At 37.9% G+C, this 21376-nt stretch overlaps 1 protein-coding gene across 5 annotated transcripts in view; it reads right to left on the minus strand.

Moving 5' to 3' along the window:
* Positions 1-21376, minus strand: part of NETO1 (neuropilin and tolloid like 1) — a 69524-nt gene that overhangs the window by 16228 nt on the left and 31920 nt on the right. For 3 of the 5 annotated variants that reach the window (XR_007509764.1, XM_049830298.1, XM_049830299.1), the window contains exons 5-7: positions 14332-14373; positions 14092-14219; positions 3138-3366 (exon numbers count right to left, since the gene is read on the minus strand). Coding sequence is in view for 4 of the 5 variants with exons in the window: in XM_049830298.1 (XP_049686255.1) it covers positions 3138-3366; positions 14092-14219; positions 14332-14373 (399 nt within the window). In the remaining variant the exon portion in view is untranslated. Of the gene's footprint in view, positions 1-3137; positions 3367-14091; positions 14251-14331; positions 14374-21376 lie in introns of those variants that run through there. The other 2 variants (XM_049830300.1, XM_049830301.1) reach the window with 2 other exon arrangements.

Genomic DNA, 21376 nt, shown 5'->3' on the forward strand with positions numbered 1-21376 from the left:
TGAGAGAACGAATGTCCTGCCTGTCGTGCATACAGAGGGATTCTTCTCTTATGCCATACACCCTGCTCCTACAAATCCGCTTTTAGGTTAAAGCGTAGGTGTGTCTGCTCAGGAGCAGCTCTTTGAAGAAGCCGTAGGTGTAGCATGTCTGTCATTAATCAGGCTGGAGATCACTCTCAGAGTCATGGCAAATGAAATGAACAGTTAGTCAGCGGGTGAAAAAACAAAGACTCATTTTTCAAGTCTTCTTACCAGAAGAACAGACACCTTTTGATGATAGCAGCTTTCTTGTTTTCCTTTTTCTGATTCTTAAATTAATTTATTGGATATTTAAAGTCTATTGTAGGCAGTGACTACCATACACAAAAATATGATTAGATATATATGCTTAGAAGACATATTAAAGATTAAAAAGGTAAGGACATAAGCACACAAAACCCATAATGATAGTTAGAACAGCTAATAATACTGATCATGAAATATCAGATCATCACTCTAAATTACCAGCTATTACGAATTAATTGGTTCTTAAGTGTTACTTAGAGCTCTACTACTATTTTGATGTTGTGAGAATCATTACTGATTTTCTGGCATAGGAAATTTAACAACTTCTTGCATTGTATGCCTTTCCTTCAGACATATTTATAGCACTGCTGCTCTGCAGAGCATCACTGCTAGAGGTTTGGAAACTTGTAAGACCACTTTTTGGAGGCCAACGAAAAAAGACATGTATTTCAAATGTAAGTGGAGCACACTGATCAAACCATATGAAAATAATCATATAAGAAATCTCTTGAAAATTTCTCTGTTCTACATAAATGTCAAGTCCCCAGGACACGGCTCTATAACAAGAATTAACACTGAACAGACTTGCACAGAAAGAAAACGTTCCTCAGGCTAAGTAGCCTGTTTCCACAAAAAAGCACTTCCAGTTCACAGAGCTTTGTGTAAGGGAAGACTCACAATCTCGACAACTTCACACTAAGGAGAGGAACTTGGGGAGCTACATATCGCAACACCTCCTGGTCATCCCCACAGCAACAGTAAAGACAGGAATTTTACTCTGTCGCTCTTTCCCATGCATATAACCACAACGTAAATTTTGTTTCTTTCTCAGCTCTAGGTGAACAAAATAGCTTTTTATTTCTTTCTTTGTCCCCAAGCAGAGACACAGGTGTCTGTTCCCTGACGCACATCTCCCTGAATGAGGTCTGACATTCCTTTTCTTCCATGCAGATCATCTAATTATTCCCACAGACTGCTGAAAGACGTTGCGGTTACATGCTCTGAGCTGTGTCTCGCAGTGCGCACGCTGGACATCTGCTCCAGCTGACTCCTGACAGCCAGCACCCGTCTGCGGCACAGGGCGGCACTTACGGACAACTGACACGGCACAGAAACTACAATCCGCATCACCTTTAAATCTTTAAAGTCAATTCCCAGCATTAAAACCACAGATGCAGTTGCTTCTGCTATTTATGAGCAGGCTGCGTATACATATCTCAAAGCACAATTTAGCCCTTAATAAATTTTCAGCTTTTAGCGTGCAATGACTGTTCAGAATAAATTTACAGAAAACACATCATGTTAATGTTTTCAACTTCCCAGTCAGAATACCCTGCAGTATAAACTATCGTTTGTTTACAGGAACGGAGTAGCTGGTAAGATGTAGCATGTCAGGTAAATATATTAGGAATAGTATATGAGAAAAAACCCCACATTTTTCCTTATTTTCCTTTAAAATATGAAAGCCTTGCAAACACACACTTATTCAAACCTTCATTTCAAGTTAGTCATCATAGTGCTTCACTCTCCAGTTCTTTATATGCTGTGAACCTCCAGTGCAGTTGTTTCTAAGGTAACAGACCAGGATGCCTTGTGAAAAAAATGAATCAGATCTTGAATATTCAAGACATCTCCAGTTGCAGAAATGAGAAAAGGGCAGTATCATCTCAACTGAGGGTTCTCAATATCTTTTAGGCCCGGGCCTGATTTACAGACAAGAAAAATATAACCACCCTAAGGCTGCAGTGTGAGAGTACAGTGGCATATGCAGTTTCAGGCATGTAGACTGTCAGAAATTTTTAATCAGAGCCATAATTAAGGAATTACGGAGGCTGTTCTCAACAGAGTCTCACTGCCTCATTGCAGGGTACACACACACAGAATACAGATGAAGAATGTGTTTGGTAGGATTGTGCCTCCATTCTAACCGCTGACAGCCGCACAGAAATCTGCCTGTCAGACATGTGATGTGCAAACCAAAAAAATACATTAAAAATCAGCATGAATCAGCATGTGAAAATAAATGTGTATACTCCTTCCTTAAGAGACCAAATATGCATTATTTTCATCAAAGAAAACAAATCCATATCTTTCACAGGTGATTACCTGTGATTACCCATTTTAAGTGAATGGGGTTATTGGGTTTTGTTGAGGGTTTTTTGTGGTTTGTTTATTTTTTTTAAACTGGCTAGAACTACCTTTTGTTTCTTTCAAAGGCTCTTTTGCTTATTATCTGAGTCTAGAAATCATATAAACATATGAATGCAGGCAAGGTGCATAGACAGAATATTAACCAAAGTATCATGTAAGGCTTCTACAAAACTTCTCTTACTACAAAAAAAACCCTAAATTCCTTGCTTAACAACATCTGACATATACTTTTATTGATATATGCATTCTGGAATATGCACAAACACACCCATCATCTGTGATAAAATAATCATAAGGTGCTTTTCAAACACCCATCATAATGAGATCTAAAAATCAAATTCATAGAAAAGGATCAGGCTTGATAAAAACCTTCAGAGCTCTATTATTTTCCATGTCTTATATGGGAAAACTGAGACATAGCAGCCCGGTAGCTTGGGTGTCAGATAAAAGTCTCAGTCATACAACTAGACAGGTCATGACTACTTGTACCTGCCTTCCTGTCTCTGAATCCTGTGCTCTATCTACTGCATTACAAATTATTGCACTCTATAAATGCTTGGAATAAAAACTGTTCTGAATATTTACATAGCTTGTTTGGGAACATTCTTCAGTGACTACTCTGCACAAAGAAAACATTAACAGTTTTGGGGACTTGTATCATTTAACAAACTGAAAGGCGGACGTATTGATTAGGGTCTTACGTTCTTGGAAAGATGTGAAGAGCATCTGGAATCGGCTGTTTCGACTGCCTTCATCTGCCCACATGCGGATTACACCCAGACCTGTCCGCAGCATTACATCATTAGCAACCGTGCTGCAAAACTTTGCTTTCAAATCCTCCACAGCGCTGCTTCCGTCATAGACAGCTACAAAATTCCTTTTGCATTCATTGGAATTCTGCATCTCATAGTCCAAGAATCGCAAATAGATCTATGGAACAAGCAAACAACAAACGCAACATGTACAGATATTTGAGAATGACTAAACAAACATTAAATACCTTTTCTCTACCTTGTGGGAGAAAGACTACACACCACCACCATCAAAATAATTTTTCTGGAGCTCATGATCCATAGGCCACTTCCCTGGAAAGGCATTAATATGGAAACTGGGCACTGTTTATACTTCCAGGTATTTTATCTTGCTTCAAAGCAGAATCAAGTAGAATCTAGTGGAAGACCTAGATATTTTTATTCTTCTTTTCGGTATGTCTTTCCAAATATATAGCCATCTTTGAGAAGTAAATACAGCAGTCCTTCAAGCTGAAGGACAGACAAGCTAGAAATTTCTTCTTTCTCTGGCTGGCACAATATTGCTCTATTACTTGCCTGACATGGAAAATAATAAGGCAAATAATTGCTGCTCCCTCCCCAGAGTCAATATGTGTCATCTTTGTGAGATGTCTCAGCTACACTGATTCAGGAAGTGAGAATCTGGGAGCCAGACAGAACTCAATCATTAATCTTTTTATGTTTCCTCAAGCAATGTGGTCACCATCTCAGCTTTTCTAAACAAAGCCTTACGGTATATATCTTCATAATTTAACAGGGGTGAAATCAAGTGTATTTTGTGGAAACCGCTAGAAACCTAGAAAGCTTTTTAGGAAATGTCTCTTGCATACAAGCTAAGTTCTCTCATAAAAGTAAGAGATGTATTGCCCTTTGCAAAGAACCCTTTAAATCTACCCAAAAAGACGCAGGGGTGAGGAAAAAATGCTATTATTTTATATTCAACTCTATATGGACCTTAATAGGAAAAAACTATTCATTTTAAAAGCAACTGATAATACAAGCAACATCAAATATTCCAGTAACAGAGAAGGCAAGCAATATTTTCAAAAGACCCGATACATAATCAAACTGCCAAGCATACCCAGGAGACTTCAGGAGAATGATACAGAAAGGTGAAGTAGGGCAGAAATAACATAAAAAGCCAGTAAATATATCCAGCACCCAGCTATATGCATGTTCACTTGAAAAAATAACCAAAAAGAAACTCCACTGTATTAGACATCAGATATACTTCTTTACAAACAATCTTATTAACTTCAGGTAGTTTTTTACATGCCTGGAACAATTGCTGAAAAAGCTCCTTTGGATTTGCATAAAGTACACAAACACAGCATATCCTAGTAGCAATAGGACTCACCACTTCACCTCAGTAATATATTAAAGCTCTTATGGTTTGAGAATTATGTGCTATTAAGCAATCTGCCACTGTTTAATAATAGCACGAATTTTTAAATGAGCCTTTTCAGGTAGTATATTATGGTACCTTTCCATTCCTTGTTACGCTTTGCAACTGCTCTCCCTGAAAAGAATATTTGTAAAAGAATTTTTACTATTATATGAAATTTGGTATACTAAGTTTCATGTTGCTTGCCTCACCTTTTTCTAGTATGTTATTTCTTACAGTAATCCTTACTTATGTTCCAACATTCCCATTCTCCAGAAGAACTCTGAGGAATATATTTCAATTCAGTTGCAGCTAAGTGAATTCTATTCTCACCATATGTCCTGGCCTTTAAATACTATAAATTAAGGAAGCTGCTTGTATTGATCTCTACAAAATGGAACAGTTAACAGCAATACACAAAGTAATATTCAGATGGCAATATCTTATATCAGGGAATACTTTTTATAGTGTTTTTTGTTTCATTTACTGGTCACTCCACCCCTGCAGTGGAATGAAAAATTGTTAGAGTTCAGTCACCCAGCATTGCTGAAATTGTCTCACAGTATCCACCACTTTTTATAAATGTGTTGTCTTGAAACATCTTGCCGTTTCCTCTCCTACTGGGGGACATGCAGTCTCCATTCCTGCTAAACCTTCGCTTACTTCCTTGGCGAAGTCATACTTAAAGGCTTGTTTTGAATTCTGAAGATTTGTCAAGTGCAGAAAATGCATTTCTGAAGTTCCTCTGCACTGGCTACATCCCTTTACAAGTCCCTCTTTCATTCTCTACTCTCTTCCTCCCTTTCCCAGGTGCTCAGGCACCTGACCCTTTAATCCTTCTCGTGCTCCAAATCCTTGTTCTTGGTGGTTTCCAGCTATTTCGAGCATTTCTGTCTTGCTGATACCTGACTACCTTAGCCTGTCAGGTAAACCTCATCACTGTGAAACCCTGGCACCCAGCCTCTCATGTGAGGCTGGGCAGTCCATAGTCCATCCCTGCATAACGTTTCGCTTACAACAGGGAGTTAAAGGTGCACCTTGCTTTTTTTTTCCTCTGCTAACAGAAGCAGCCTGCTTCAGATGGGTGCTTCAGTGCTTGCTAACTTTGTCACAGGTAATGCAATAAAAAACTTCTGCAGCTGATTATATGCAATATTGTATACATATGACTGTTTTCCAGAAAGTAAAGCATGTCAGATAAATGTCTCACAGGAAAGTACAGAAGGCTTCTGACATGTTATTGTCATGGATCATTACTTTTATATGGGTATCGTATGTATACCATCTGTATGTTACAATATACCATATATAGATATGATAGACCACACAGATGTAATGCAACGTACATATGTCATATTTTTATCTTATTCCACTCTTCAGGAAAGCTCTCACCTACTCCAGAAAAAAATTATCTTGACTGCAGAACAATAGTAAAACTATACTTTACCTAATGGGGGAAAGACCTCTTGCGCTTCCTCACTTGTTCTCTATTTCTGCCTTGCTCTCTTATATATATAGCTACATTTATATGTACATATGTATGTTTGTATACGTATATATAAGCACACATATATCTTGTATAGAGTATCCCATTTCAGTATTGAGACGTAATTTATATCCCTTTTCATTCTTACAAGAAATGTGTGCTAATCCTCACTGTGGTTATAAAATACCAGCTCTCACAGCAATTTCCAGCATTCATCAATTATTCCTGATCTGTTCAAACAGATTGTTCGTATAACAGTACAGCCAAAGTCTTATTTCTATGGGCTTATCATTTGACATTCTCTAGTTTCTGGTGGCACGCTAGCCTTATAAAATAATAAAATATTTCTTAGAGCAGCAGTTACAAATGCTGAGAAGGAACCAGGAGAACAATAATTTAGCATTTCAATTTGAGTCTTTCAGTGAAGAAGCCAACACTTTCAGTTCTTCCCAAGCCTGAATTCTGCTGTTGGTCATGCCAGTTCATTCCTGTGTGTGGTAAATCCAGCTAAGAACATAATATATAGAGACTTGATAGGTACCGGAACCACTGGAAGGAAATATTTGACTTAAAAAACTATGTCCATCCTTCAGAAGAAAGATGGCACCTTCTCCAACGACATGAAGAGAAAATAAATTCCTGATATTCTGGGGTGAGATGGAGTTCCATTCTCATAGGCTTCTTTGGAGACGACTATTCCCAGAACTCTATATAAAGTAATGAGGACTTGAGTCAAAGCTCACTGAAACCAGTGGGTATCTTTCCATTTACTCATTTGGATCAGACATATGGATTAAGACTGCAGTGCATTTTTAAAAACTGGAAACTGATTACACAAAATGACAACCTGATATTGGATCAGATTTTATTTTAAAGAGCTGGAATAATTTAATTGCATCTGCACACCTCTGCCAATTTTTATGGGTTTATTACTATATATTTGCCATTGTTCCTGTCACTGACTGTAAGACCCACACCAGCAGAAGAAAATGACTAATAAATTGAGTTCCCCAGGGAAAGCATAAAACTGATAATATGACAAACTCTTATCTAATGCAAAATGTTCCTGATACATAGTTTTCTGAAATCAGTGGTAATATTCTCATTACTTTCACTGGTATGTGTATCTCACTAAAAGAAATCAAGCACAAAGTGAGAGAAAAAATATCAATATTTCCATTTATTTCATTTACTGAGATCTTAGTCATTACTTCTACCAGCAGTGGATAAGAAACTTTGCTCCCCCAAAAGAAAACAAATGAACAAAAAAGAGGTCACAAACTCAAATGCCACCATCTGCCTTCGTTAAGCATTTTTCATCGATGCCAATGGGAGCTTATGGGATGATAACATTTCCATAGATACTGACACATTATATTAGCATAATCAGGACATTCTTGTTGAAGAGAACATCTTCTCTGAAAGAAGCAGCATAACTAACATATCTTCTTCTTTCACATTTTTGTTGTAAAGGTCTAATAAGACACTTTCCTCAAATCAATGGTTCCACATTACTTAGAAGAACAGGTTGCTAGTGCACAAGTATTAGCTTTTACTGAGTTTTGAGATGTCACTGCAAATGCCAATGCCATTAGCAACAAAACTGATAAAGCCTCACTGCAACTGTGGCATATATAATTTACACTCAGTCACATTACATTTTAAATAATTGTCTTGTCACCTTTAAGGTTTGTATTGTCATCATAATAATGAAAAAGGAAATGCTGTGTAAGTTTTACTATTTTTTTTATTTAAATTTGAAAACAACAGAAATCTTTGACCGCATATATTAGAAGAAAAAAAAAGGATGATTGGAAACTATGAATAATATATCACCTCAGTAAAATGATCAGATCATAATCTCTTCATAGTGAATCACTTTTGATGAGTTCTGCTTTTTAATCAATCACTGAAGGTTAGGGCTGACAACATGATTGATCAGGCCGGTCAGGAAAAGCTTCAAACCATATCCCAGCATATCAGACTTAATATATGTACACAGACATTCAGTCCCTTAAAACCAAACCAAACAAACAAAATGCCATCATTCAACTGCCAAAAGTAATTTAGACGTAAGACAGAAACCTCCTTTTCATCAGGGCCTAACGTCCAGATTTCGCACATTCAGCTCCTAGGTTCAGTCAATTCTCTTGTAAGCACAGGACTGGGTTAAATGGTCCTATGTCTTCCCCCATTGCTCAGTGATCAGTTACAGTGCCTGCTTTATTCTGCATCTTGTTCAGCTCTATGTGATTAACAAAGGACTTACAAGATGATACCTCCAATATTTAGGCCTGGGAAGTCCCATTTTTTAAAGCAGATTGTGCAATGTTAATTAATCTTCTTCAAGGCAAGAAGACAACATCTATACCAGCCTAAAAGGCATATTACTAACAATACTTGAAATTGTCTTCTCAAGTAGCCTGTCCTGTTGCTTGGATCCTAAACTTTTTTTAATCGACATTATTTCAGCCCAAAAGCGTTAACTGTGTGGAGTTTTGTTTGTTTGGGCTTTTTTTGACATTTTTGGGCCTCCTGTTCCTAATCTGGGACCATGTTGTGCAAACAGAGAACTCCACACCTTGTACTTTCCTCTCTCCTAAGACTTGGAGAATACTGTCTGTCAAAGGTGACAACCTTATACAGTACTTCTTCTAACAGCCTGTGATTCACAGCCAGGCTCAGACATCAAATACCTTCTTCCTGGACAAGTGAAGCTCTTTGGATTCCTTTGCCTTGTCCTATTTGTTTCTTCAGATTTCTGTGAGTCCCCAGGAACTGACATTTATTCTAACTGTCAAGTCATCCTCATTTTTCTCTCGTACAGTGGCAAAATGCTCACAAGTGACAACCTTTACAGTTCCTTGGTGCTGTTCTGCTTTTTAACACTGAAAACTTTAGATCACATCCTGATTCTGCTGTTCTCTTTGGCAGATGTTTTATTACTTTTACCAGTAGCTTCTTTTTATCACATTTCCTAAAATTCTTTGTTTGAGGATGCTGAGGCTGGTTGTATTTCTATATCTGAATGGAATAGATTCGTGCTAACTTAAAAGTGTTTTTTTTCTCAGGGCTACTCTGGCATGTATATTACCACGCCTGCTAGAAGAGATTCTACATACGAGATTCTACACACATACTTGTCTTATGTCTGCATCTAACAAAACTGTTTCAAATAAGTGATTTTAATAGTTTAACATACATAAACACTGTTTTCTACTTGTTTAAACATAATTTGTTCACCTTCTTCCAGGGATGCCATATAAATATGTTGGGTTTTTTTCATTCATAGTATTATTTGCAGTATCTGTATGTTAGGAAGCTTCAGAGCTTCTTCAGAGACGAAGCTCATCTGAAGTCTGTGAAAGTGTCTCTGGCTATTGGTTTTTTCAGTCTCTAAATTTCATTTTTCTGTAAAATTTCAGGAATTACCACTCAAATGGCTTCTATTGAATTTTAGTGTACTGCTTAAAGCTTCTCTTCTACACCTGATTAAGAAGCCTCCAAGAATTAGGGACATGCTAGTCTTCCAGTACGGACAGCTTAAACTGTTTTTATTGCAGGTCTTCATCCACAAGCACAAGCTTCCACTTCACATGTGAGAACAGAAAATGTTTTGGTTTAGTCCAATTGGTTTATAAAGACTTGTAGCTCTGCAGTTTGCTTCACCACATGTTTCCTCCCAACTGTCTAGGCAACGCGTGCCCAACAACCCAGTCTCTCTCCAGACTACAGTCAGTCCGAAGTCAGGCACCTGGAACCAAAAGCTTCATCTCTCTATTTGGTCAGGTACATGCATACAAGGTCCACCATGAAAACAGTGACAAGTGATTTAGAGCCTCTACCAGGTAGCAATACCTATCCGTTGTAAATACGCAAGTGTCTTGGTCCCACTTGGGCTTTTGGCTCATGCCTGGCCTCGCGCCTCTCCACTCCAGCCTCACGCATCGCTGAGCTGCTGCCTGGCCAAAGCTGGGGCTGGCCCCATGGCCACGTGTGAGCCCAGCCACCACCACAGCCCAGCTGCCACGGCCGGGCCTGCCCAGCTCTCCTCTGCAATAATATGTCAAAACTAGATACTCACTAATTAATCCTTTCAGTTTCTTAAGCTTTTTGTTAAGTCTTGCGTCCTATAACCTGTAAAGATATCTTCTTCACTCAGCAGCATGCTCAGGTGGGGCAGGAGAATTAAGCATCACTTCTTCTAACTAGCTTACAACTTCATTTTATTTCATGTAGTGTACATGTGGAGGGTAGCCTCACTATTTGCTCAGTCTAAATGTACCTCTTGCTCGTTCCTCCTGAATAGATGACTTCCACTGGACTGCAGTCAAATTAATGCTTGTCTATCTGTAGTTTGGATGCTCTTTCCCAAGCTGCCCAGAGCTTCTGATTATAAGCACTGCTTGCTGGTTTTTCCAAGCATCAGAACACCATCTTTGTACACGTTGTGTTACTTTTACTGTCAAATTCTGCTGTCTTGGTTTTTTCTACAAAACCTCTTGGGGAACAAGCATGATACAATGGTACCTTGCTGGGAAAGTTACCCACCAACGGGAGCGCTACCTGAGCACAAACATGTGTTCTGTTTTCCTGGGGGGTCTTGTCAAACTCTGCTAACACATCCAATATAGAAAAATGCTTGTCCACAATATTATCCTCCAACATCTCACCCTTAACAGAAAGTGAGAAAATACTATCATTCTTTTCATTTTCTTGTTTTCTATTCATAAATAGAGATTCCTTGCCAATCCACTCCTGTAGCCAATGATATCTCTGAAGTTTTTCAAATCCCATCGCAATAAGCTTATCCACTTCCTCCTTTGGGCTTTGTTCTACAGTGAAGAATTTTGGGATGGGGAGGTTTCTGCAGCTCTTTACTGTTCTGAGTGGGTTGGCACATTTGATCAGCAGCTCTCTTCATTTCCCATTCTTGCTCTGATTACCAACTGAAGTCAACTTCTACACGAAGTGCAGAACCCGCAGTATTTCTGAACTCCAGATTCACAGCTATCTTACTCAGCAGGAACTGACTTCGAATGATTACAAGACACACACACTTTGCAACCAGCCACTGTCAAATATAAGGCTCCAGGTCTGTGTATAGATTGAAGTCGTGTTTAAACTGCCTTCTGCTGTCTTCTGCACTTCCCAAAAGTTTCAGTTCTGCATGCATTGTCAGCATTTTATTTTTTGTGCGCTAAGGTAATCAGTTATGGCTCTATTTAAGTATGTGCAAGAAAAGTGCTGTTGTCTGTCCCATTCCAGCTTGCTGAGGATAGCAGCAACTTTACACCCAGACTGTCAGTTTGAAGCTCAGACATAGACATCTCAAGTTCATACTCCCTGACTGATCTCATTGCTCATATGTTGAGCTCAGACTTGGCTTGAATCTGGAACTGCAAACCAAGGAAAGGACTTGCATCTTGCTTCTGCAGACAGTTTAGATTGGATGAGCTTAAGCCAAATGAAATTGCAAGCAGCCGACATTCTGGCACAGTTTAATTAAGGAACTAAAGATGTAAAGATACAACCCAAACCCTGTCTGAGAAACTCTGGCCTTTTAGGCATAGTTCCCAGCAACAAACTGTGCAGCCCAGAGTACAGGAACATGTGGATTTAAAGACATCTGCTGAGTTCTTACTGTTCTTAGCAGGAGAGCCTGCTTTCATAGGTGCAAGCTGCCATAAATTAGAATGATGTCACTGAATGATCGTACTGAATATGTCGCTAGTTCAAGGTTAGATAAGCACAAAGGAAGCTGACTGTAAAATATGGACAATAGAATCCAGTTCAAGTGCTAAACTGGACTTAGCCCTCTAAGATGAATCTAGGCTTGAAAACTGTTTTGGTTTTTTTTTTTTCCTGGCTTGCTGAAAAAGCTTTCAACTCCACATGTTAGGAAACACTGATTTATATTCTTTTATATTGCCCCATCTGTCTACCCAGAGAATTCTGTAAGATGGGAGCAGCAAGATTTATCACCCACCCCACCCCTCTGCCTAAAGGCAGGTAGGATTAGTAATGTTTCATTACCTAACCTGCACTTTAAGACGGGTAGCAATGCTGGCTGAACAAACTTCCTTAACCAATCATTCCTAATCCTCTCCCTTCTGTTTGAAATTTTCTTCCCTAGTATCTAACCTGAATCTTTCTTTTGGAGTGCAGGACCATGGCTTATCCCATAGATATGGACAACACAGTATTCCTTCCTCATTGTATAGGCCTTTTATTATCTGGTATCATGCTCCTTCACAAAATCTTCTAGATGACATTAAATAACTTCCAGTGTTTCCACAGGTTTTCTACAGCTCTCTCATCACTCTCCCTTCCAGATGCTCTTCAGCTGGTATACACTTCTTGGTATACACAACTAAATGCAGGTACAGAAGTTCATGAAGAACGAAACAGTCTTTAATCCTCTATTAACAGTGGTAGTGTGGCATTCCTCTGTTACACACTGTGTTTACGGTCATGCAGCTACACAATTTGTATTTTTACATCGGGACTGAAATGTGGATAAATCCTACAGGTAAGTAAATATTTCTAGCAGGACTTTGAATAGTACAGAAATTTAGAGTTAGATCAAGTAAGAATATCACAGTGACATTAGCTGACTAACCAAGCATAAACTGAAATTAAGACTATAGGACAATTTTATTGGCTTATTTAGTTGTACTGATTCTAATAAGCACAATTCTAGTTTTGTGTTTACCTGTTTTCTTTCTATTAATACCTAAGTATATAACATATGCAATAATACCTGTTTTCTTTCTATTAATGCCTAAGTATATAACATATGCAATAATAATTCATCAGTTCAGTCATTTCATGTCTATAGCTACTTACTGCAGCAAAGTGGGAAACTCATCTACTTAATTGAAAACCTCTATGAATATTGAATTTATCCAAAAGTAAAAAAAAAAAAAAAAAAAAAAAAAAAAAAAAAGAGAGATTAAAGTATATTCTGGAAATAATTTATCTGTAGTCTTTATGAGCCAACTATTCAACTACGCTCCTAAACGTTCACAATAGAAAAATGCTGATACTAATGACTTTTTCTCTTCTGGAAACCCTTCCTCCTCCTTATTCAATACCACATGATGAAACAGTTAGATATATTCAGTACAGTGTGCTCTGAGATTTCACAAAAAAACCCTTATCTCTTTAAAGATGGCAGAGATTATTGGATATATAAATCCTACCTTGTAAAACCTTTCCTGTCCAATAAAAGACATCTAGAAATAAATATAATATGGAGTTGTCTTTAACTCAGTGAATGAAAGTAAGTGGGAGACACAAAGCTGTTCCAATTGCAAAGAGAGGAGAAACAGTAATGTAGCCAGCAACAATTAATCCATATAATAACTGATAAGCCACGGATAAGAGAGGAACTCAAAGAGAATCCAAGAAAAGAACTGTTAAATTCATTGCAACCCTCTCCTGTTTGTTACAAAGGCATGGCTTGCTGACTGTGGTGGGAGAGAAATGAGAACACTATCTCTTTTTGTCTGTGGCTCTAAACCAAAGGAACTAAAGGTCTCATACACAGGAATGTGAATTTACCTTGGCTCCATTTTCACAGTTCCCAGATGAGAAACAATGAAGACCTTAGGAAGCCAGCAGTGTTCCCTTAGTAGTCTCTATATGAGGTATTTGAAATATATTGAAAACTAAAGTGATAAGATTACCTCCCACTTAAGAAAACACATTGATTCTTTAAAAATATGAGCAAAATTAAAGATGAATTTAAGAAAATTACTTATGGCACAAAAAGCACATTAACGCTGCCCACATCATTATTTATAGAGAAAGAAGGTTATTTTGGCTGAGGTGACAAATTACCCTTCCACAGCAGAAGGAAAAAAATAGTTTACAAGTTCAAGCTGTAAAGTTATTAAACAAGATCTGACTGTACTAAGGAATGCACAACATATTAGAAAAGTCAATTTCTTAAATTAAATGGCAAATCAGCAAGTGGATGAAGGACTGACCTTGGATCGGGGTGGTGCTCGGATGTACCATTTACAGTCTACTGCTTCAGTTTCAGAAGCTTTTCCTTCTTTGACAATTTGTACAGATTCCACAATTCCTTCAGGTCCTCCCATCTCAAACTCACAAACTGAATAACAAAATACCAGAAAAAATGAAACCTGAACAGCAAACAAAAATATTTTCTACAGCAGAGTGCAAAGGCCTCCAAGTTAAAAAAAAAACCAAAACAACATACCAACCTGGCAATGGTTTCAAAATGCCAAGGTCCTTAAAATCTGGATCTTAAAAATTGAGAAAGAGAAAATTAGTTTTGTTCAATATCTTAGCTATAATGTCAATGTGCTAAAATTTGACAATGCACTTCAGTGATATAATTATACATATATTTCTTGGAAATGAGAAATGTTTCAAAACTATGGCAACACACTATTAATGCAGAAATTATTGATACTATCATATCAAGTTCTTTTTTTTTCTGTTACAAAATCCTGCTTTTCTCTATCTCTCTTTTTCAGAAGAGTGAGTTCAAAAATATTTCTGCATACACTAGCAAGCAAGAACATCACACAGCTAACCACATGATATTTTAATACATCAGCCTAATGAAAGAGGATATATTTACAGATCCATTCAGAATCCTTTTGCCTATTTTGCATTTTGCCGTATAACACACAACTTAACTACAGAAATCTAAATTTCATTCTGTGTTTATGAATACTCTGCCATCCCTATTGACAAAGAGGAGACACTTTCTTTGTCAGAAGCATCCATTTGGCCTTCCTGGAATAAATACCATAAAGATTTACCATTGTGCTAACCAGGTAATAAGTCTAATACATGTACTATTTTCAATCAGATAAGCATGATTATATTTACTGTCTGAGATGCTTTGTATCATGCTTTTACAGCCAGATATAACACATAGGTGAAATCAGTTTCGTCTTAGACCTATGCTTCAGTAGACAACTATCCATAGACAAACCATCATTTCACAAAATTTGGCCTAGTTTGAAGGTACTGCTCAAAACTAGAAATGGGAAAGAGGCTAAAGTATTTCAAGAGAAGATGATTTCTTCAGAATAGACTGGTCTTGTCTGGATGGTTTTTATCACTTGCTCTGCTTTTCTACCTAAAATGAATGTTCTGCACTGTTTTTCTCATTTTCAGGAGAAAAAAACAAACCAAACCAAACCAAAACAAAACACGAGAGAAATCTGCTGGCCTTTACATTTTTTCTGGAAAGTTGATAGGATCTGGTCTTCTGAAATCAACGATAAACACTTATATACAAACACTCTGCATTAAGCTTCTCCTGAGCCACAAACATAGTGCCCAGGCCTCAAAAGGATTGGACAAGATGAAAACCAAGGTAGAGTGTGAGGCATGTAGTCTACTCATGGAACCGATCTTATTGTTTCAGGATTGGGTCAGTGCAGAAAAAGCTATAAATAAAACAATTAAGAGAAAGTTTGGAAGTAGGAAATGCATCAAATGAAAAAAAAAAACAACAACAACAAAACAAACCCACCACAAAAACTGCTGTTCCCCTCTAGCCTTAGCTGAGTCAGGACAATAAGAATCATAAACAAATAATATCCTGAAAAAGTCTAGTGTTCTATAAGCAAGATCAGCCATTTTAACCTGAAGAGGTAGAATGTGTTGACTTCAAAAACTGGAGTTGCAAAGTATCTTTTTTAAACTGTCCCTCTATAACCAGGCTGCTGTTGTTCTTCCCAGTTATCTTTTACAGTTGCAGAATATAAATCGTGAATAAATACTCATGAACTTAAGGGACTGCAAATATAACTGCATAGGCAATTAGCATTAATTGCTAAGCAGTTTTGTAGATCAGTAGATAGATACGATAACCAGCAACACTAAGTATAATTAAATATTGCAGTTAATGTACTCAGATGTTGATATCTAGTGCTGACAGCAAGATACTTAAAGGAAACCTACTTTGACTACTGGTCCAAATTAACATCCAAACTGTGTCTAGTGTAACCATTACCTATCTTCCTTTTGCTGAGTTTGCAAGGATCATTCTGATTTACTGAAAACTCTCCACCACGTTAACAAAGTAGAGAGAGAGAAAGAAGGAGAAAAAGCTCCTGACAGGATTTCTCCCATAGAAGAATGTCCTGGTTTCAGCTGGGATAGAGTTAACTGTCTCCCTAGTAGCTGGTACAGTGCTGTGTTTTGAGTTCAGCATGCGAAGAATGTTGATAACACACTGATGTTTTCAGTTGTTGCTCAGTAGTGTTTAGACTAAAGTCAAGGATTTTTCAGCTTCTCATCCCCAGCCAGTGAGAAAGCTGGAGGGGCACAAGAAGATGGCACAGGACACAGCCAGGGCACCCCACCCAAAGTGGCCAACAAGGTATTCCATACCATGGGACGTCCCATCTAGTACAGGAACTGGGAAGTGGGGGCGGGGAATCGCCGCTCGGGGACTGGCGGGGTGTCGATTGGTGGGTGGTGAGCGATTGCCCTGCGCATCATTTGTACATTCCAATCCTTTTATTATTACTGTTGTCATTTTATTAGTGTTATCATTATCATTATTAGTTTCTTCTCTTCTGTTCTATTAATCCGTTCTTATCTCAACCCATGAGTTTTACTTCTTTTCCCCACTTTTCTCCCCTATCCCACTGGTTGGGCGGGGGGAGGGGAGTGAGTGAGCAGCTGTGTGATGCTTAGTTGCTGGCTCGAGTTAAACCACCACAAAGGAGTTCTTATATAAAGGACCACTGGTAGCAAGAGTCCAGACTGAAGGGTAATCTAGACCATGCAATTTGACCCACAAAACAATTCTGAAAGTATGTTCTCATTTGTTAACAATGCAGTAACATTGGTAACAATGCACGTAGATGTGTACAATCTGTTAAAATTCTAGACATATGGTAGATCTTGCTCAGTTTTGAAAAATAATATTTTTTGCAACCTTTCAACGTCTCAAGAGGGATAGTGAAATAAAATCTATGTCACCTGACACCCTTCATTAAACATGAATAGTATACCAATATTATTATAATAAAAACAACAATCTGTAAATAACGTCTTATCCGAGATGCTGAAAATTCTGCCATATTTAAGCCTGTTTACCCAGCAAATGTTTGGTTTTTAAATAGTCTACCATTAAACAGATTATACTTTAGCAGCTCTTCTGTATGTAATTCAATCAAATTGTTATTATCAGTCTGGCTGAGTCAGAACCCTTTTCATGATATCTAAACACTGACTGGCTAGATCTCCCGATAGACAGATAGTCCTGATGAAAATCATGTTCCCATTAGGAAAACCTCCCAAGACAGGAAGATTTTGCTGTGAAAAACAAGATTGATCACCTATAATGAGAGAGAAAAATAGGATGCAATTGGCCTTGAGAGGAATGCAAGACATGTACATATTTTTATGGGAATCTCCTTAATGAGGAAATGAAGTATGTGAAAAGAAAACCAGGAATTTTTATAAGAAATGAGAAAATGTGCAAAGGTTATATAAATGGAAGACCTTGCATCCAAAAGAAGTTCTGTGGCTCTTTCCTGAAGCATTGAACATCTCTTTTAAAACCAACCAAACACAACAAAATAATATCCAGAAATTCCCTTTGGTGATATATTACAACCTATTCCACAAATAATAGATTCCTGCAATGTTCAGTTACTATTGGCTTTTCTGTAAAGTCTCTGTGAAACATAGAATTACATCTGAAACTTCTTATGAGATGCAAAGATCTGTGCCAGGTTATTTAGCGTTACAGGCAAATGAGCAGAATGAGAAACTTTAGAGTGGCCTAAGGAGAAAATGGCAATAATCTGTAATTTCCTTAACCATTAAAAAAATGCAGTGGATGAGCAGACAGTGAGGTGGACTGGAAACTGGCTGAACAACCAGGCCCTTGATGGTGGAGATCAGCAGCACAAAAAGTCCAGTTGGAGGCCAGTAATGAGTGGTGTACCCAAGGGGTCAATGCTGGGTCCGATCCTGTTTAATGTCTTCATTAATGACCTGGATGATGGAACAGAGTGTACCGTCATCAAGCATGACACAAAACTGGGAGGGGTGGCTGATATACCAGAGGGTCATGCTGCCATCAAGGGACCTCGACAGGCTGGAGAAAAGGGCTGACAGCAACCTCATGAGGTTCACCGAGGGAAAGTGCAAATACCTTCACTTGGGGAGGAACAACCCCAGGCACCACTATATGCTGGGGGCCACCCAGCTGGAAAGCAGCTTTTCAGAAAAGGACCTGGGGGTCCTGGTGGACACCGAGTCGAACATGAGCCGACAATGTATCCTTGTGGGAAATAAGGCCACCAGTATCCTGGGCTCCATTAGGAAGAGTGCTGCCAACAGGTTGAGGGAGGTGATCCTTCCCCTCTATTTGGCACTAGTAAGGCCACATCTGGAGTGCTGGCTCCAGTTCTGGACTGCCCAGTACAAAAGCGATATGGAGCTACTAGAGACAGGCCAGCAAAGGGTCATAAAGCTGATTAAGGGACTGAAGGTCTCTCATATGAGGAAAGGCTGAGAGAGCTGGGACTATTCAGCCTGAAGAAAAGAAGGGCCAGAGGTGATCCTACCAATGTTTATAAATACCTGAATGGAGGGTGCAAAGAGGATGGAGCCAGACTCTTTTCAGTCGTATCCAGTGATGGGACAAGAGGCAATGGGCACAAAGGGAAACATAGGAGGTTCCGTCTGAACACCAGGAAACAGTTTTCCACTGTGAGGGTGACTGAGCACCAGCACAGGTTGCCCAGTGTGGTTGTGGATTCTCCATCCTTGGAGATACTCAAAAGCCGTCTGGACATGGTCCTGGGCAAGTGTCTTTAGGTGACCCTGCTTGAAAAGGAAGTTGGACATGATGACCTCCAGAAGTCCCTTCTAACCCCAGCCATCTTGTGATTCTGTAATAACTAAACACCAGAATTGGCTAATATTGAAATAACTAGTCAAAAGACAAATCTAAGGTAATAGCAGAGGTTAGACAAATCTATCACAATACAGACTTGTTTTGGTGGGATTTCCTTTGAGTCCTGTGAACATATATATCCAACCTGGAAAAACATGTAATATTTAGGACTGGTTTCAAATGGATCCACTAGGTCTTCATGGGAGCCTCTAAAGGTTTTGAATGCTGGCTATGGGATCTATTCTATACCTGGCCCATGGAAACCATGCTACATTTCTTTATTTTTAGTTTCACTGTTAACATACCACAAGTCTGACTTTTCCAAGCAGCTGGCAAGCATGGAGTTTAAATGCAAAACCAGGGAGACATTTATAATGAGTTAGGGCACCTGATTGCTCAAAAATCTTTTGAAATAAAGAAAATTGTAAAGTAAAAGGGGATTTTAGGTTAACTGGATTAACTCTTCAAAAAGAAGAAGAAGAATGTATTTATTTACATAAATGACCTTGTTTACAAGTAAACTGCAGCATCTTATGTGGTTGCCCAGCTGTGGCATATCCACCCAGAAACTTATTTACCCATCTATGCATACAGGTTTGCATGCACTCTCTCAATTTAAGTCACTTGCACAGAAGGTGAAATTGTTTAAAATTCTATTACTTAAGTGATTTCTGTAAGAGACAGGTAGATAGTATCCAATAGAAACAGGGAAAATGCATAAAGTTCAAACTAATTACTAGCAACAAGATATTCCACTGGTACTTATTACAAATCTATTTTAAAAGATCAAATTTGGAATAAAAAAATCCACAGCTATCAAATTATTGAACTTGTCATCAAAGATAGATTCCGTAATGCTTTTAAAAGTAATTTTAGGTCATACAGAAAAAATACGGTATTTTCTTTCCAATGCACAAATTTTTGAGAAAACCTCTCACATTTTATTCATCAGTTTCTTTAGCTTTTCACATAAGGTTCGTTTGGACACTTTCTTACACTGTCAATGTCAAACCTGTTGCTTGTACTGATAGAAATAATAGATATCTCACTCTTGGAAGTCAAATGATTTAAGTCAACAAAAGTTTCAATATCTCTTTCAAAAAATGGAAGATCAAGCTGGTATGTTCCTTAGCATATCTGGACTAGAATATACTTAATTACAGAGAATTTTTTATATCTGAAATACAGTATATACAGTGAAGAATATGAGCAATTGCTGTATGGTCAGAAGTCAAGATGAAGGAAATGTGTACCACAAAATCCTGGTGCAGATATGAGACCTGGTTGTGATTAAATTTTGAGGTATTTTGCTTTCCTTTCTTCTATAGATGAGAAATGAAGAAAATTTTTGATCAAAGTATACACTAGAAAGGGTTGATGTTTGGCCACGACAAACATAAAGGAGTTTTTGCTGTTTGTGAATACAGAACCCTCCTTTTTTGATGGATATATACACAAAGTAGTCACAATATGTAGAAACCATATTTCTCAAGAAGAAATAGGGAAACTGTCCCTTTTTATTCATTGAACAGATAGCTGTAGATACATCTTTTCATTTTCCTGTCTTTGAATGACTAGAAATAGGTATTCAACTTCTATCTATCAATATTTAAGAAATTTTAACACATGCACATAGTTCTCTGTCATGGAACTTATTAGAGACCTGATTTTACTTGTAAATGCTCATGGAAAAGTAAAGACAATTGCACTATTCAGCAAGCCTCCAGTTATTTATTTTGAAGTTTATGAAGTCAGGTTCTTTTACAATGATTTCTGGAAGCCTAAACCAGTCCTGCCCTCTTGAGGGGTGAAATATAATTCTCTGTAAAAGCAAAGCTTGCAGAACTCAGTACAGAACAGCAGGGTTATTCTAAGGTATTTTATGTGGTTGCCTCCTAGTATTTGATGATAAAGTAAAAATGCTGGAAGGTGATGACCAGAAGATTTTAAAAGCATAAAAATCTGCTCGAAGAATCACTAAAGCAATTCTAAAATAGAAAAATATTTCTATAAATAAACATTTTTTTGGGAGGTGTACAAAGGGGACTTAGCTATTCTGCTGGAGACAGTAAAGGAAAAGTACTAAGTAAAAAAATACTAGGTGAAATAGATATGCAAAACCACACAAATTATTGTCTTGCTAGCCAAAAATGAAATTTGTTCTGATGAATTTTTCAGTTCTGTAGTCTTGTTGAAACCTCCTTATATACATCTGTATCCGTATTAAAGATACCAAAGGATCTTCAAAGAAAGCCCATAGTTTGCTAGACACCCTGAGAAACAGTTCTATAATAGTTTTAGCTGGCAATAGTATGTACTGTATTTGCTCTTTGTTTTCTATGTTCTTTCTTTTAAGACAATATTGT

The sequence above is a fragment of the Accipiter gentilis genome, chromosome 27 (assembly GCF_929443795.1).
Source record: "Accipiter gentilis chromosome 27, bAccGen1.1, whole genome shotgun sequence".
In the NCBI taxonomy this organism is placed as follows: domain Eukaryota; kingdom Metazoa; phylum Chordata; class Aves; order Accipitriformes; family Accipitridae; genus Astur; species Astur gentilis.